The sequence below is a fragment of the Pholis gunnellus genome, assembly GCF_910591455.1.
Source record: "Pholis gunnellus genome assembly, chromosome: 3".
NCBI classification, from domain to species: Eukaryota; Metazoa; Chordata; class Actinopteri; order Perciformes; family Pholidae; genus Pholis; species Pholis gunnellus.
Window position 1 is genome coordinate 16,158,926 of NC_136529.1, and position 18,998 is coordinate 16,177,923.

The 18,998-nt window shown below is 41.0% G+C and overlaps 3 protein-coding genes across 3 annotated transcripts; 2 read left to right on the forward strand and 1 right to left on the reverse strand.

The window, feature by feature from the left end:
* Nucleotides 1–392: 392 nt before the first annotated feature.
* Nucleotides 393–8,338, forward strand: LOC306716033 (glycoprotein-N-acetylgalactosamine 3-beta-galactosyltransferase 1-B-like). Its single transcript, XM_079186570.1, has 4 exons — nt 393–485; nt 660–930; nt 2,453–3,117; nt 6,066–8,338. The coding sequence occupies exons 2-4, from the start codon at nt 705–707 to the stop codon at nt 6,378–6,380; spliced, it is 1,206 nt and encodes a 401-aa protein (XP_079042696.1). The 5' UTR covers nt 393–485; nt 660–704; the 3' UTR covers nt 6,381–8,338.
* Nucleotides 8,339–8,481: 143 nt separating this feature from the next.
* tac3b (tachykinin precursor 3b) lies at nt 8,482–11,945 on the reverse strand. The gene is made up of 5 exons (XM_079186569.1): nt 11,854–11,945; nt 10,556–10,676; nt 9,675–9,786; nt 9,091–9,163; nt 8,482–9,004 (listed from the first exon to the last, which is right to left on the reverse strand). Exons 2-5 carry the CDS (start codon nt 10,670–10,672, stop codon nt 8,947–8,949), a joined length of 360 nt encoding a protein of 119 aa, XP_079042695.1. The 5' UTR covers nt 10,673–10,676; nt 11,854–11,945; the 3' UTR covers nt 8,482–8,946.
* Nucleotides 11,946–15,548: 3,603 nt separating this feature from the next.
* apof (apolipoprotein F) lies at nt 15,549–17,429 on the forward strand (the record flags this gene model as incomplete). The annotated part of the gene is made up of 2 exons (XM_079186334.1): nt 15,549–15,571; nt 16,086–17,429. The coding sequence occupies exon 2, from the start codon at nt 16,119–16,121 to the stop codon at nt 17,427–17,429; it is 1,311 nt and encodes a 436-aa protein (XP_079042460.1). The 5' UTR covers nt 15,549–15,571; nt 16,086–16,118.
* Nucleotides 17,430–18,998: the final 1,569 nt, after the last annotated feature.

Here is an 18,998-nt window from a genome sequence, read left to right on the forward strand (position 1 = left end):
ATTTTTATATGGGTGGTTTCGTCTGTAACGTTATTAAACTACTGGGCTAAATCCAATCTATCAGTAAATCCAGCCTGCTCGGCCGGTCACCTGGATAACGGTAACGTTTCCGTTAGTTGATGTTATGTTGACACGAAAGGAAGGATTGCTAACTTAGCACTGAAGTTACCGTTAGCAGTGTCGATCAAACCAACGGACCAACAAGGCCAGGAGACGATGAGAGCAACTGCTGTTATAAGTCGGTTATTTTCTATCCCGGATGTTAGTTGTTCGTGGTTAACGTTAGCTCGCTCGCAGTTTCGCCACGATAACTGTTAGCTACATCGTAGTGCTGCTAGCTGAGCTAAGTTCTCGTTCAGGGAGGGGGAAACAAACAGCTTCGTCGTGGTCAAAACTGTCTCAGCTTTCGCTTTTACAAAGTGTATGTGTCGTGTAACGATGAAGTAGCTAATACTCCAGCTGCTATGGTGTACGCGATATTGCTGGTGAGTACCATTAAACCCCACCTTAAACACTGAGTGACGCTGTCACCCAGTTGACACTTTAATTTATGCACACACTCGCTAACAGCGAGGAGACTTGGAAAGTTCGCAGCTCGTGACTGGGGCCCCTTGTAGTGAAACGTGTGTCCGTGTTGTCTCCTTCGCCACCTTATTCAGCACCTGCCAAGTTGAACGACTGACGGTGAGGACACCGGGTCCAGTATGAAGGCCCTCGGATCCAGATTCTCCTTCTGTGCGGGTTTCGTGGTGGGAACCTTCACGCTGTACGTGTTTCTGCGGCAGGTGTGCTTTGAGAGGACCATGTCAGCACAGCAGGCCAGCAGCTTGCTTCAACTTCATGACCACCAGCAACAGCTTGAGGAAGAGAGGAAGATATGGAAGAAGGAGAGGTCTGCTCTGTTCAACCTAAGGCACCCTCATCATACAGGTGCGCCATATGGAAGTTTATTTTGTATATAGAAAATAAGTACAATAACAAACTCAACATTAGTTACTTATAGGACATATTATTAAACTAGTTATTGCTGAGCTTGTTAGGATGTCTTTATGTATCATAGTAACTTATCACTGTCAAAAATACATTTATGTTCAACTGAGTCAAAAGCTTTATTTGGAAATCCGAGAATAGCTAGTGTCTTACTAGTGTCCAGCAGATTTTCTTTCCACCGTGTTCCCACGCTGAGCAAAGTGTCTGCCTTGTGAATATGTTGACACACCTCAATATCAGGTCCCTTACCAAGTTTTTGTTTTATTTAAAGGATAAAAACATACCTTTACTCATGTAGACAAATTGTTTTGGTGCTTGAAAGACTTTGCCTCAGAAAATTTGAAAATATTATAACAATATATATATATATAACAATATTAGAAAATAGTGTAATATACAACTGTTATTCTCAGGCACTGTTTGTTTTGGGTAAAAGGTGTGTGTGAGTACTGCCCTTTTTCCTTATTGACATCGCATCAGGTTCCAAGCTGATTGACACCTAGACAAAGGCAGAACCGGGTCAAGCTATTTGTCCTCCCAAGACATTGTAGCTAATGTGTGGGTGGGAGCGCAGGTGCATGAGGTGCTGGTGGCTGTAGGGGCGGTGTTTATGCTCCGAGGGCAAGAGACTTTTGGTGACGGTGGCTGTGGTGGAGGCCCCTCTTCCGAGGTTTAGTCTCGACCTGGTGGCTGCTGGAGAAGTGCGGGATGTGCTTCACTGAGCCCTGGCAGCTTCGATTCCTCTCTGTACGAAAAAGAGTACACATTTTTTCCATCACTACTAAGTTCATTGAAAGAACCGTCCTTTCTGCTTTCTACCTCCACCACCACCACCACCACCACCCCACCCACAACATTTCACACAAGGAATGTGGTGGCGGTGGGACCGGTTTTTATTTCCCATTTCGCAATCTACACTCTACACTTGAAAGGAGATTTACGGTTTGCTCTACCTTTTAAGCAACGCGGTAGAGGAGTAACCAATTTGCAGAAGCTGTATGTACACACGGCTTTACAGTGCCTGTAAACATATTCCCCAATTACCCTGTAACCTGTTTCCTCTGGTTAACCTGATTATTGGCATGCTTAAACATGCTGTGTGTGGTTAGAATTGAAAGTGGACTGGATCCAGTTTGACCAAACATTTCTTTTTGATGATCATCTCACTGAATTTGGTTTGGATCTGTAGTTGTACCTCTGAATGTTTGTTGATTTTCTGATGCATATTAGTTCATCTTAAACCCCATTTTAAGATTGGCTTTTTAACCATCCAATTTGAGTTCCTGGTTCTGGATTTATATGCTAAACCCTACACCCTATATTTTATTTCCTCTTTTGAATGTTGTCTTTTCCCCTTCAACAATATTTTATATTAACTATTGTATGATTGGATACTATCACAGTTTATTATGGAGAGATTACAGTGTAAAATGTTATATTAATATTTGTATCTCCTTACTAGATGAGGATAGCGGCATGGCTGATGAACTATACAAAAAGGTGCGTATTCTTTGCTGGGTGATGACTGGACCCAACAACCTGGAGAAAAAGACTCGCCATGTGAAGTCTACTTGGAGTCGCCACTGCAATATCGTGGTCTTCATGAGCTCTGTGGACGACCCCGACTTCCCCACGGTGGGCTTAGACACAAAGGAGGGTAGAGACCAGCTTTACTGGAAAACAATCCGGGCCTTCCAATATGTCTACGAGCATCACAGCAACGAGGCGGACTGGTTCCTTAAGGCAGATGACGACACCTACGTAATTGTAGACAACCTGCGTTTGGTTCTCTCGAACCACACGCCGGACGAGCCAATTTACTTTGGCCGAAGATTCAAGCCCTACACCAAGCAGGGCTACATGAGTGGCGGTGCGGGCTATGTGTTGAGCAGAGAGGCTCTGCGGCGATTTGTAGAAGGATTTAAAAGCAAAGTCTGCACTCACACTAGCTCTGTAGAGGACCTGGCAATGGGGCAGTGCATGGAGAAAGTTGGAGTGCTGGCAGGGGACTCCAGAGACGCTGTGCAGAGGGAGACATTTCACCCATTTGTCCCCGAGCAGCACCTCACTGCCAAGTTTCCCAAGAGTTTCTGGTATTGGAGCTACTGCTACTACCCGATCTCAGAGGCAAGTGCAGCAAACATTCTGGACTTTCTCTTTGTTGTTGTCGTGGTATTACACTGGTTTGATGCAACTTCAGCACTGCTATGCTAATTTTTGAAAAGACAACTGGTCATTTTTGGTAGCTTAAGACGGACAACTGTATGCTTGTTAAAACGGATGTACCGATCAAGTTCAATATTGAGTATCTGCCGATACCGTGTTCCCATCAGATACTTCTATTTTCCTAATATGGCTGCATAGTGCACACTTCAAGTAGGCTACATTAAAGGTATTAAAATCAATCAAATGTACATCAAAGTAGTGCTGGGCGGTATGAACAAAAATGTGTATCACGGTATTTTTTAAGATTCTGGCAGTTTCACGGTATATCACGGCAGTTTTTTTTTTTTCCTTGACTGTTTTTACATAGATTTATAGTGGCTTACTCTACTGTCAGAAGTACATAGAGTATAAAAACATTTTAATGTCATCATGTATGAAGGCTTTGCTTACTATAGGGTTTGCTGGGATAGCAGTTTGGCTGAAGTATTTTCGCCCCGGTAAGACGTACCTTGAATCCAGTGTTTCAATCATTGCTCTGAGCCCGTCTTTCTCGACTGTCTGTAGCGGGACCGTGTCCTTGAATAGCTGGATCGTTATTGTGTTCGTAATGTCGCTCCGCCTCTGGCTTATCTTGCCATATGCTGCCTCGAGCAAAAGCCTCTTCAAGCGATGTCTGACCCTTCGGCTTCACTGTTTCACTAGCGCTAACGTTACCGGTTGACGGCCTCGATTCCGACGGCCGTCGTCACACTCTTGGTATTCCAACACATGTTTTCTGCTGAGGTGCTGGAGTAAGTTGCTCGTGTTACCACCAGCGGCAACAACAGTGGCTCAACACTCGCAAAACGTCCGATTTTTTAAAACCAAAACTCTTCCAAACAGCAGACCCAGCTCCTCTCTTGGGCACAGACTCTATTGGTGCATCTCCGGTCTGTCTTTGTTCATCCTGCATCGCTCTTTTCTGTTCGTTAATGTAGCGTTACTGTAGCGACAGAGCCTCTCCCAGCTGTTAACAGACTGTTGTGTTACCGGGCTAGCTAGCAAGCTGTACCCAGCATGCCGTTTGTCGGTGAAATTTTATAAATGTACAATTATTAGTGTTACAAATTGTTTATGTGTCACAAACTGTTGTGTCGTGGTGTTTTGTCCTGTTAAAGAGCGTTAGTTGTGGGTTATTCATTGTTGTGTTATAACCATGATTAGGGGTCCCTCTCAATACACGTAAGACAACTAGCTCCAACCGTAGCGCTCATAGTGGCGAACAATATATTTAACTGCCTGTTGAAGAGTGACAGCAGTTGTTTCGGCTATGCACCGGTATGGCGGTGTGTGAAAAATTAATAGCACTGGGGAAATTAAAACCGGTATACCGCCCAGCACTACATCAAAGTATGAAATAACAAACACTCTATGTAATCCTCCATCCTATGTGTCCTCCAGTGTTTGTTGCTTCAGTGCAGCTTTTGCCCAAGTTACCTGAATGAACTGTATTCCGTTGAGTTTATTTTTGTCTTCTGTATATGTTTTGCATAGATTACATTAACAAAGTAGAACATTTGTTAATGTGACGGACAGACGGTCAATGCCTTTGAATATCTCGTGTGTATGTGTGTGTGTGTGTGTGTGTGTGTGTGTGTGTGTGTGTGTGTGTGTGTGTGTGTGTGTGTGTGTGTGTGTGTGTGTGTGTGTGTGTGTGTGTGTGTGTGTGGTTGCCATGGTGAGGACGCACCTGGTTGGAGAGGCAGACTGATTAAGAAACGTTACAGTAAACGGTGATTTTGAACAAAACCCCTGCCTCCTTTTAACAAAAAGCATGAGTTTGAGTGCCAAAATATGGGTACCATGAGAAAGATAAGACTCTGCTGAACGGGGTGAGGTGGTTTTTATGTTTGTGGTGTTAAAAATGTAAGCTCCAGAGCAATATACAAAACTGGTACCGTCTGCTTTCTTTGAGAAATGAGTAGTCAGATTTAACATGGAGTCTAATGGAGCAGTTGGTTGGAGTTAATGTCGCTCTGCGGCTCTTTGAGACAAATCTGTAAGTCCGTTGGATTCCACAGACATCTGTGTGCGACAGCACGACGTTTCCAAGCTTTTTGGCCAAAAACAGTGTATAAAGAGTAAAAATTGTGGGGGCTGGAGCAATTTGTTTGGAAAAATCACGGAATATTTTCCTGCTCTGCTTATACCCTCACTCTAGCTCTCAACTAGCTGTGCAATACACACCCATTATAAAATCTGAAACGGACCCAAAATTTTCCTGAAACTTAATCTGTGACTTAATGAAAACTGCTAGCTATCAAAATGCCCATTTGGCTCAATAAAGTGCAGCGTTTTGTCTACGGTTTTAACTTAGAATCATGTTTCTACGTTAAAGTATGGCTAGTCTATATGGGCCAAAAGTGAAGTGTTTTTTTTAGCTCTCTTCACGCCAAAACCCCATTCAAGTGAATGGAGAAATTTTGTTCAGTTTTGGAGATTTTCGGGAAAACCGCTGGGCGAATCTCTGAGAAAAGTCATTGGACATCATTCCCGATCAGGCCGCACGTTTTGATGTATTTTTTGCACAGGTGTTGGCAACACTGTGTGAGGAGAAGCGCGCCAAACTTTCTGGATAAATAAATATCATTAAGCCCGATGGATTTTATACAGTGTGCTTTGGCACAGGCAGTTTTACTGCCTTTGTGCTACAAAGCCACACTGAATTACTCTTACTGGCTTTTTGCTTACAATGGGCAGTGGTGCAGTGAGTGTGGCTGTCTGTGAGTCTGCAATGAAAAAATAGATGACAGTCAACAAGGTTTTCCATAGCTGTTTGTGGTCAAACTGCTTAAGCCACAGTAACGATGAAAGCTCAACCATTTTGTCTCTGTATTGTTGCATAACTACAATACTCTCTTTTTTCTCAGGGTCCAAACTGCTGCTCGGACTTGTCCGTGTCATTCCACTATGTAGATGCTCCACACATGTATTTATTGGAGTACTACACATATCACCTGCGTGCCTTTGGCTACAGATATCGTTACCAGCCCCCCGTCCCGCTGGTGTACAATATTAAGCAGTCAAGTTCCCGGGATGCTGCAAAAGAAGGAAAAAAAGAGCTGACTTCTCTGGAGAAAGGACAAGGAGAGGGGGATGATCCATCCAGGACTGACAAGAGACAGGATATAGATCCCCCTCCTGCTGCTGGTAAGGACCCTCCTGCTGTCCCAGCAGGCAAATAACAGTTTGACTGTGAGGGTGCGTGACGCAAACTGCTTATTCATTGTGATAATCGTCGCTCCGATTTCTACAAAAGTAGAAAATAAGTTCACTTTGATTTGAAATGTCTCCACACACAAATGCGTTACTGAAGGACTGCTGCTAATGTGAATTGTGACTGCGAGTCTGGTCTTAAGGCTAAGAGGTGATTTATGACTTACCCTCGTTTTCAGTTTTTTTTTTAGGTGGTTTTACAGCTGAACATCTTCTTTAGACATTGGGAATGGCTTTTCTGTAACCTGCACTAAAGCACCTTTTTAATCCATATGATACTAGTATGTTCCAGAGCCAGTTGAATTTGATTTGTCAAATATTTTAACTTTTTCTTGACTATTGCAAATCCACCAAAACAACAACAAAAGTAGCTTGTGGTTTGCAGGAGTTGTTTGACTTACCGTAATTTCACACGGATGACTATATGCCTTGGAAGCCAATATACGTCAAGAGCTGCTCAGACGGAGCATAAAGCTTTTCAGATTAAATTTAAATTAAAAGTGCCTCACCTTGTAAATCAGTGAAACACCCATTTGTCCACAGTGATACAGGTGTTTGTTTTAGCAGACTGTGGTTAACCAGTTTCTATGTCACAGTTTGCTGCATCCCAAACTCGTCAGGCTGCATTCAGAAGCATGTTCACGATAAAGGCAGGTGTAACACTGTGTACACAATCTGTGGAGGACTCAATCCTTTTTATTTGATTGTATGCTGCGGTAGCTCAGAGAAGCTTGATTCTATATGAAAAACAAAGTCTTATATTTGTGTCAAATAGTTTTTATTCCAAGTTTTTTATTTACATGAATAGGGCTGCAACTAACTATTTTTATTGTGGTCATCATTACTGATTTATCTTTCAATCAATTCCAAATAAATTTCTCAACTAACTGTTTGGCCTGTAAAATGTCAGAAAATAGTAAAAAATGCCTGTTACGATTTCTTAAAACCCCCCCCACAAAATACAGAAAACGAAGTTAATTCCAGCAGGAAACCATTGTTTGGATGCATTCATATTTCTCTATGGCTAATAGAAATACATTGATGTGAGCATGATGCTTTTAAATGAGAAGTCCAAATGATTAAATGTATACAGTCCAGCCAAAGATTTGCATGAGGGATGACAACAGACACACTAGTCAGTGTTTCTGTCAATCAATCCAGGTGCTTTCTATTTGCTTATGTCATTTGTGTATGTCCAGTTCACTGTATCCTTTTGTTCTCCACCATGGGGTTAATTTGATCTGGAATACAATGGTTAAACACACCTTCAGCCAGACAAGGAAGTAGTTGGTCAAATATAATTATTTCTTTGAAATGAACCGCAGTCCAAATCATATCTACCTGTGCTTCCTGAAACAGGCACTACACACGCACACTTCCCATTCCCCCTCATCTCTTCCTTGTGAGCTCATCAGCTTGTGCCTTGTCAATTTGAGATTGTATAATTCATCAGCTGCACACATGACTTTGCACTGTGACATTACCACGATGAGAGTGATGCCTTCAGATGGAGTATCATTGTATTGAATCCTTCCAATGTAATGAGTATATGGCCTTTGGGAAAGCCAGCAGATGACTTTATCATTTCAACAAGAATTTTTATTTGATTTTAATTTTGTGTAATTCTTAAGTTCTGGATAGGCCAGACCTTTTGTTTAGTAGTACATTGTGCACATTTAAAAGTATTCACAACAGTTCCTTTAGTACTTTGTAACAAACAAATAATTCATTTTGTGGGTGATGCAGTAATTACCAAATACAGAAACTGGCTTCTGGAATCAGTCAGGATTCAGTGATGATTTAGACAGAACAGATTTGTCATTTAAGTGAAAATTGAATGCACTTTTGTTTATGATTGCTGTTTTCCTTTTTAACCACTTAAACCTCTTGTTCTTTTTCAAGGTTAAAAATATATGAGGTAATGTCTTTTGTACGTGTTTACACTCGGTTTCCTTCTGTACATGAGCACAGAGCATGTTCAGTTTGTTTTCTTTTTATTAAAATGGAAAAATCCAGTTTGAACCAAATTAGCATGTTTTACATAATTGCTTCCTTTGAAATTAATTTGAATTTGTACAATATTTTAGTAGCAAAGGGCAGATTCTTTGGTTTCTGGTGCCTGTGATACCACACATCCAGTCCTCGACAATCTACTCCCAACATTCAAATTTGATCTAAGGGAAAGGTGTACAGTACTGTATTTATATTTGAAATGTATTTATGTTGGTACTGACGTTTAAATTGAGTCAGTACACTTATGTCAATTAATTTTGTGTGATCAGTGTCTGATCAGTGTGCAGGATCGTTTGGTACTTTAATTACTATAAATAAATGCATATTTTACTGTACATTTGTTTTGTTTTTACATTTCTTTACCTAATAACAAGTCAGAACAATTTCTATTGACAGTAGAAAAGCATCCATGCATGGTTAATGTGGCTTTTTCACCTCCCTGTGGTTTAATAACTTTGATACATCGTCCTCTATTTGTTACAAAGCTGTGAGGATTTATCAGCCTGTGAGAGAATGCAGGTTCTACAGTCTGTGTTGAGGTGGGGGAGGCGTGACATCCCACCACGGAAAGCGTTGAAACCTAAGTAAAGAAAACAAGGTTTGTTAAAGATTCAGCAACACATTGTTTTGTTTAATTTTTAGGAGGATGCACATCCATGCACATACCTCTGCCTTCCATGATTGATGAATTGGCCTCTCTTAGTTTGTAAATACTCCTCGGCACACGGACAAGCCATTCCTGTTCATACAAAGAAAAAAAACATTTAAGTAGTTATCGTATTCTCTACATTAGTTGTTGCAACATTATTTTTTTCAAACCGGACGAAGTTTGATTGAAAGTTTAGTTTTATATATATGTGTGGATGGATAGATAGATAGATAGATTGATTGATTGATTGATTGATTGATTGATTGATTGATTTAGAAAATGTTTATACCAAATATTTTTCTAACATGTTTATATAAAAATAAAAATAAATTGTTATACTTTTTTTTTCAAATCTCATACTCGATATCTGCTTCAAATGTCCAAGTGTCCGGGCTTTCGTCAATCTGCGATGTTATGAATCGAAAAATCTGCACATATTTCTGGTGGAAAATTATCGGGTGTGCTTTCAGTTTTGTAATACTGGGAGTTATTTCATTTTTGGAGTTGATTCAAAATGCAAAAACAGTCTGAGGTTAGATGACAGAAGCGCCCGTGTCAGTGAGAGTACTGTAAGACGTGGTGTGAATGAAAATAAACTCACTCTTTGGTTGAGCAACACTTCTTCTTCCCATTAGACCCACAAAACTGTCATAGTCGATGTCTTTAAATCTCTTCAGCTCTGCATGTTCTCCAGCACAGCACTTCGGCTTAGCCTGAAAGACGAAACACCCTTTAGCCTGTTGGAAATGATTGGGCTTTTCACCTTCCCACTATAAAAATGTTTTTGAAAATCTGCAACAATGACCTGAAGGATCAGGCCATAAGTCACTTGAGTTTGTAAATATTATTTAAATATATAAATGAAAGCTTTATACCCCCTATAGGGCAATTTGCTTTGCACAGAGATTATATAAAAGAACATCAACAACCATACATGACCGCACATAATGTACTTAGCATTAGTATCATAAAAAACAATATAAAAAGCTTCAAATGGGGAAATCGATAAAGGACATCAGGTGAAAAATAAAAAGAGGTTCAGACCATGTGTTGTTAAACAGCTGAATGCTGTGTGGGACAAAGGATGTGGTGCCTCTTAGTCCGCATCCTGTGCATGTTATACCTGAATCCTGAAGATAATATAAGACTAAGAGTTTTCCAAGTTTTGTTCATCCTTGATTCCTTTCCTCCCGCCCAAAGGGGATGAGAGGAGAATAGACAATTATTCAAGGCAAGAGGCATTTAACAAATGAAACATCCTTGACCTCAGTTTAAAGCAAGGTATATATATATACAAAGACTTCCACAAAGGATACATCTGTGTATCCTCCACAATAGGCTACCTTCTTTAATTCTAGAAATGCATTTTAGTAGTTGGGACGTCCTTCAAGGTGACGTGCTGAGATCGATTTCCATGTCACAAGCTGGAGGAGCAAGGAGACCAGGAGAAATGAGAAAGGCCCTCAATGTATGTAGTCTTACCTCAGTCAGTGGTTTGAAGGTGTATTCCCTACATCCAGACCTCACAGGAAATAAGACAAGGACGACCAAAGCAACCAGGAAAGCATGAGTGCCGCAGCCGTTTGGAGTTCTCTCCATCACTCTGAAACAGAAATCAGATGTAAATGGTTTATCAACATGTAGCCTAGAATCAATATCAGCAAAAACTAGTGGCCAGGAGTGTATCTTCATAGCTCCAACGCTGATACTCTGTGTGTCACATAATCAGGGTTAAAATATTTGGGTATGACTACTTTTTTTGATTTGTTTATTTTCTTTGCATATTATTTTCATCTCTTCAGCTTAAAAAAACCCCCAAGCTCACAGATCTCCTCTCTCACGCACTGTAATTATCTGTGTGACAAGTTTTTAAATATGACAATATAGGATAATATAGAATATATCTGTAGGCTACATTCACAATCAGGCCCAACATCACAGGGTCTCAGGTTTTTCCCAACAAGCTAATTTAAAACATGTCTTTAATTGTTTTAACAGTCACACTTCACTTTTATATGTGAAGCCCAGATGTCAAAATAGGTAAAATAGAAAAAGGGCTAAATTCGTCAACTTTTTATTCATTAAGTCAGATTAAGTTACTAAATTGAAAAAAAGATTTTTCGGAAGACATGCATAAAATTCAGATTAAATGGACAATTGAGATTGTAAAAATAACTGAATGATGAATACAAAGCGAGTTTAACTTAAATGTAAAGGTGCAACATCAGAGATTGGGAGCATTTCGATTGCCTCTGATCGGCTCTCAACATGTCGACAGCGACCTTGCGGCTCATAGCTAACAATGCTAACAGCGCTAACAGTGCAACCCACGGGGAAAGTGCTGACAGAGCCAACAGTATTACCTGTGGGTGATACGCTTCCTTCACGATGCTGTCGGCCAGGACGGAGTTATTAGTTGATACTGCAGCCCTGAACTAACTATTGGGGAACACTCACATGCACTAACATTTCTAATAGAAACGTGCGTTTGGCCTGGCTAGGCTGTCAGCAAAGCAAAAAGAAGCTGTGATGAATACACACAGAGGAAGAGCTTCTTTAGTCTCTGCTCAGATAGACATTACCAAACCTGCAGTCAATCAATTTACTCACCTATCCAATAAATCATACAAGTTTGACAAAAAGAGAATAAAAGCATTACATCAGAAAAAAAAGGCTGGCACAGAATCTTCTTTGTGAACAATGACCTCTCATGAAGTCATAAGGCTCCTTTTATCACAATAATCTATCTCAAATGAATCAGAGCAACATGAAAGTCTCACCTCTTGTTGAAAGATCTTGATCCGTCCAACAGTTTACTTGATATCAAAGGAACTCAATGCCGACTGAAAATGTGTCTCCCTGCTCAGCAGCCTCTTATCTCAATTATTACAGTCCTTGAGCTCATTTTGTAATCAAATTAGAGCTCCACCCACCACCCAAACTCCCCTCCCCTCCCACCCCTACACACACACACACTTTCTCATTAGTCTTATCAAATAATTGAAAGCGTCAACATGAGAATATAAATATAATATAAAAATAAAAGAAGTATTGCATCTTTTTACACAAGGTTATCTAACAAAATAAATATTCAAATACAAATGTTTAATGTGGTACACCAGTGACTCATTAATCATTAATTTATGCCACAAAGCCCATTCTTACTGATTAAACAGGGAACAATCGCTCTACGAGTTGACCCAGTAAGTCTGAAAATCAGATATGCCACAAGCAGCGATAACACATGGTTATAAGATGGATGCATGAACTAATTTAATGTAGCACTATTTACCATAAATATTATAGTTGTTTTCCTTTTTACAACGGCAAACAATGCAAACAAACTGTACAATGTGTGTGTGTGTGTGTGTGTGTGTGTGTGTGTGTGTGTGTCTCCCAGGAGACATTGAGTGCATTATGTGCCTGTGTAAGTGGACTGGACATGGAAACAGCGTACGCCCTGTAAGCGGATATTGGTTTTCTGTCAACACCGTCAATAACTGGTGTGTAAGAGCCGACAGCCAAATAACTCCCACACTCTCTGAACCAATGAAAGGACAAACGGAAGCCCTCCGGCTGACCCAGTCCTTCCACAGACAAATACCCAAAAAGTTTCGTTACACCCACCTGAAATTAGTAAGGTCATATTTGAGGAACAACAAAACAACAACTCATCCTAATCCATATTGTATGCATTATGTATGCATAATGACAGCATTTAGAGTGGCAGTGTTAGATGTGTCCTCTTTTAACCAAACTGTTTGTATTTAATGAAAAATCAACACTCGAATGATTTCTGATTGCCTGATTGTCTTGAAGCTTTGACGTCAACTCAAACTAAACTCTTCATAGCACTGCCCTAATCCTGGTTTATTGACTTATTGTGTTCGTATGAGTAACCATGCTCATAAGTACATTTACTTAAGTACTACTTTAGAAATAATCAAGAATGTAACCCTTCATGAAAACCATCTTTGGAGATGTCATGCTTACGGCGTCATGCTTACCTCACTAGTGTTGAAAGCAGACAAAGAAATGCAGTTTGGGCTCTTTTAACGTCAGCCATTGGAATGTGCTTCATTCATAACACTGTTAGGAACAAGAACTGTGGTTCACTTTTCACTGTTGCACTTTTCTTCTACTTGCAATTTTTTACCTATTGCACTTTGAAAACTTGATGTTTGCTTTTACTTGTTTATTGTGTCTTTGTTGCTGTCATATGTAGTATTTTTCTCCAATGCTTTCTTTTTTGGGCTTTTTTATGGTGCACCAGAATTGCCCCCAGAGACAATATAGATTTATTGAATTGACTTTAAGGTGGGAAGTAGAATGCTACTCATTGCCAATACCTCCAAAACCTTAACCAATATTGCTCATCATGTCTATCAAACATATACTTTAAAATAATGGAACTGGTATTTCATCACCTGACACATTTCTCTTGTCATTTAGAACAAACTTGTAGCACCACCGTCAGTATGTTGTTCATCCACTCCAACAATGTTGGGATTCACATCACAACCTCCTGGGGCAACAAGCAGAAGAGCAGACCAACTTTTACAGGTTTACAATAAATACTATAAATGAATGGTACTTTCAGTGTGATTGACTGATTTGCAGTCCAACACGATGGAAGAGGCAAAATTCAGATTTTACTTAAAACATATTTTGGATTTAGCACTGATTGATCCATTTGGCACCAGTCTAAGACTTTCCAAATATATCACATTTTACATCAGTGGCTTCTTTTGTGGATGTGTTCTGCCTGATTGACACTTCTTCAGTCTGCAATATCAAACACATGAGGCCTAAAAATGCCTAGTCTATTTCTATAGTCTAAGTCTATTTACAACAACTTTACATCCTGTTAAGAAGAAAGAAAAGGCAACATACTAACTAACTAACAGTACATTATGTAGGGTTGATTGTAAAGGAAAAAACTGTCTAACATTACATATTCATATTCTGACACAGTTTCTAAAGTAACTTTAGTTTCACATTACAAATATGTCTGGATCTTCAAAACACTGTAAACTGCATAATCCAAACATTAAAACATTGTAAGTTGCTCACGACTAGTGCCTCCAAGTTCAAGAGTGAACTGGGACTACAGACTCAGACATGATAATTGCACTGGGACTATTGGTGTGAGATCATGAGACCTGACGATTAACGGAACCTCAGCTGTGTGAAGAGCATCTTCTTAAATTAGCACACTTTTTAATGGAGTATACCAAGTGATAATTATACTCAGTTTCCGACAGAAATTAATTCGTAAACCATCATACTTTATGAATCACACCTGCAAATTGTCACATTTTTCAAATTGGTAACTTGGTGAAACCCAGAGGGCTGCTTCCCTATATCCAGGCTCCCTGAATAAAACAGGTGTGAACATAATAACAACCAACAACTCCACATTTAACTTGCAGGCAGTACACAGTATGAGCCATTGGCTTCAGTCTAATGACGTTAATGATTTTTGTTTCTTCACAGTGGCTGAGGCCAGCTGCGGATTAGGTCTCTATTCCCTGAGAGATCACAACCTTTTTGTCTCCAGCAGGGGACAATGAAGGAGCAGAATCTCCCCCTTGACAAAACCAAATCGAGAAAGAGATTTCCTTACCTTCATTTCTCATTTTGGAGATACTGAGGAAAGGAAAAGAGGAAAATGAATAAGAGATGGAGACAGAAGTGAAAAAGAACCTTTGTCTGTGTGTTATTTGGTGCTGATGCTGCAGCCTGAAACAAGAAGGGTGCCACATAGAGGCTGTGACTTTTTTTTCTATACAACATAAAAGGTTTTCATAGGACAGCAACAGCCTGCTCCAGGGCAAAGCCATGCTATTCTGGGTGCTCTGATTGTCAAAGAGATGGACTTTTACCAACAGCTTTTATGTGTGGGTGAATGGGGCTTCAGCAAATAGAAGAAAACCTTTTCTAAAGGAAGTTGGTACAGGAAAGTGATGTGTTAAGATGTAGCAACCATGAGCAGGTGTGCAGTAACAACAATACATTAAGTGGAGTTGTGAATGAGTTTAGTCTTTACCTCAGATAGCCCCTCGTCTTCCTCACTTATCACTTTTCCTCACATGCTCACGGCATGAGGGGAGATTTCTTTCAAGTATTTGGGTCAAAAACAAAACCTAGCGCCTGAGAGAACAGCGGGACGGGGGAGGGATGAGCGGATAGTGGGGCAGACAAACAAAACTGCTTTAGAACACATGGACTTTCCCCACATGAATCAATATGCAAGCCCTGATCTCCCTGTTGAGCAATGAGGCCAAAGAGAAGCAGCAGCTGAAAGACAGATGAGACAGAGGGAGGGCTGTGGGATGTCATGTGTAAAGGAGGAGACTCTCATTGGAGGCAAAGAGAAAGAAGACCGCTATGCACATTTTGAGGGGAAAAAACTCAAACAAAAAGCATCCTCCTACACGCTGAAGCCATCTTGGTCGCACTGCTACATTCTGGACTCCACGTCTGATTGTTATTAAGGTAGGTTCTGGACACAAAGCTGCCACAGGATCAGAAGATGTAATGAAATTATGAAGTTGTGGGAGGAACAACATTTCTATTTGCAGTCGTAGTTAGTACAGAGAAAGGAGGCCAAGCTCAGTGTAGAGGCCCTGTATTGGGATGTGTTGCTCTTTCTTGCACATTTGAAAATATAGATTTCTTGTTTGTTTGTAATGTAGACGACATACATTTAATGAGAGGGCTTTATGCAGGCGGACTAGATTAAAATCTAAAATTATACAATATAGACCAATAACTATATTGTGCCACTAGAAACATTACAGGATGAGAGTTTTGAGTCATTTCATATTTTCTTCACGTCTACAGTGAAACAGGTGCTGTCACAAGACTGGATAGACAAAACTAGCCTATGAATCATTGCGTGAGAGTAAAAGACTGATCTACTCGATTGCAGGATCAACAGTATGTGCAACAAGGACTCACTAGTTATGTTGCTGGGTTGTTTTACTTATTCTTTTCTCCTGTGTTGTAGCTTTGGGGGAAAAAAACCTCAAACAAGACTGGAATGATGTCCTCCAAGTTGAAGTGGCTGATTGTGATCCAGCTCCTGCTGAATGAACAGGCTTTGTGCAGGGTCCCACCTCCTCTGGCGCTAAGAAACACTCTGCTTCCAGGAGCTGACTTCAATGAAGCGGGAGAGGAAACAGCCAAACAGGATCATCCGTCTCCCCTGGGACCCAAACTCCAGCTCGGTATCCCATCTGCAGAGAACCCCGATCCTGCACAAAAAGAGAAGAGAGTTCGATCTGCCGAAAACATAATATCAGTCCTCAGGACAAAGCTTCCGGAGCAGATTCAAGATCACCTCCACATTCAGGGGAACGTCAGCTGTAAGGAGCTGCTAGCTGCCAGCACCGTGGACGACCCATCATCCTCCATGTTCCCCCAGGAGCTCCTGGGTCTCTCTTTAGTGCCCGTGTTGGTGGTGGCAGGCTGCCAACAGGAAGCACAGACCCTGGTGCTCAAGCTGCACGACCTGCTGGGAGTGGCGGACACGGAGGAGCTCCTGATGGAGGTGCAGGGTCTGATAGAGAGGAGGGTGAGCAAGTCTTCATCCACGCCTGCAACTGCATCATCGCCTTCAGGGAGGAATCAAGCAGGGCGCCACATGGAGGCTGTGATGTTTAACATCCAGCAGCTGACCATGTTGGGAGAAGGTTCCTCCACGCATGAAGGGCATTGTGAGGGTTGGACCAGGGTGAGTGGAACTACACTGGCAGGAACAACTGTGGAAGGAGCCACGGGTGATCTAGAGGAGGCTGTGGGCGCCTGTGAGAGACTGGGAGTCCTGTGTGCTGGTGTGACCAGCAGTGGACCACTCAAACCTGGGAAGTACCAGGGAGTGTTGAAGAAAGGCAGTCGCGTTTTACCCTCTGAATCCACGGAGTCTGAATGTTGGATCCGTCAGTGCAGCGCAGAGGAGGATGCTCTGACCGCCGCTGCTTCGGGTCGCCGGGTGAGGCGAAGCCCCCAGAGGAGCTGCATCAACAAAAGCGAGGAGCGCGTGTACAACGTGGTGGAGTGGATCCCTGGAGTCAGCACCCTCTACAACCTCGGCACCGCTGTGTATTATGCCTCTGTCAACTGCTCGGAGACAGCCAAGGAGAGAGCCATCCTCAGCGCGGTTGACCTCGGCACAGATGCCCTCATGGTGGCCACAGGGGGGACTGCCGGGGTGGCAGGCTACGCTCTGGGCGCAGGGGTGAAGACCGGTGTGAAAGCAGGCGTCAGGTATCTGCTCAACTCCATGAAGCAGGAGGACGACGTGCTGGTGAACCAGTTCATCTCGGAGGATGGCGTCATCACTGTCCAGTAGACTGAAGGAGCAATACATCTGCCTGTGAAGCTTTAGCAATATCTTTATATTTAGTTTATACATTAAATTAAAAACAGGATTAGTGTTTGTTGACTGACATGGTTGATGAGTAACATATAGGTTTACCGGGCGTTATATAATCTAGATTATTTGAAAAACAAGATTACACGTGTTTGAATTACTCAGCGGATTATCAGACGTTTTGAAATGGGGAAAAAAGCTTTTTATTTGTGTGACTGCACAAACTTCATTTTACACAGTTTGACACACTGACTATTTTTTATTGAAGATGTCAGTGATTTTTTGATTAGTTTGTAAAATATGCAAATTAGTTTATCTTTTAAGACAACATAGAAAAATGCAATGAAATTTACTGAGAGTAAAAAGGGTAATTACACTACACATTAATTGCAAACAAGCTTTAACAAACTCATTAAGTAAGCTTTTAACCTTTTCTGCTTGTAGAAAAATAGCTCCTTTTGTGTATAATTGATTGAATAGTTGAACAATGTATCATATTAAGCAACAACTTCTGAAGAACAGGTCTCAGGAAATTAAACCTCCAATCCCTCAAGACTTTCATTTTGCTCTACATCCGGTGTCTTTTCTTCTGGTCATTGTTCTCCATCACTCTTGTTGTTTTCTTCCCTTCCATGAAAACACGTTTTGTCAGGTCAGAGTTACATTCCCACCTCTGGTGTTAATTGCAGGGACAATAGACTGAAAACTAAGTTTTGTAGTTTTATATCTTTTTTAATTATTGTCTTTTAATGTCAATAAAGTGTATATTAAATCTATATGTGTGCATACAGTGACTGTCGGTGTGGTAATTGTGCACACTCTCATATTGCTTGTATTGTAATTGTCTTGAGAAAGACAGTTTCATGGTAAAAGGAACAGTGATAAGTAAGGAAATAGTATTCGATGTGCAGGTTCACATCAAACTATATTTTCTATTTAGGCTAAGTGATGGTGTGCAGAGTTTTCAAGTGTTTTATTAGAAGTCCGAGCCCACAGGCACTAAGAAAAGTTTTTTAATTGAGAGTAAAATCATCTTTACTAAGTTTAGGTTACACTCTAGGACTTTTAGACCTCATTTAAAGCTTATTTATTTTTTACGGGACTGAAAAGGCTTTTTTTCATGGAACACATTTGGACATGTCACAGTATACAGAGCACAGGTCCAGTTTGACTGCTTTGGTTTCCGGGTGCTGGTATTGTTCATGCTGAACTCCCAGTATGTCATGTCACACTGACATGACATACTGGGAGACTTCAATAAACATTGTTAATGTTATTTCTATTTGAACTACAATGGCAAGTCACAATTCTGCTGGCAAAATTGTCTCTGAATGTCTATTTGAGGCCTATTTGAACCCAGCTGTCTGACATCTCTCAGTTGAATTTGCATGCTCTCTCTGTTTCTATGTGGTTCTTCTCCCACAGTCCAAAAAGGGCAAGTTAAGTGAACTCAATGTGTTTGTGTGTGTGTGTGTGTGTGTGTGCAGCCTTCTTCTTTTCCAATGCACACTGGGACCAGCACCCCTACAATTTTGAGCACTTTTCTGT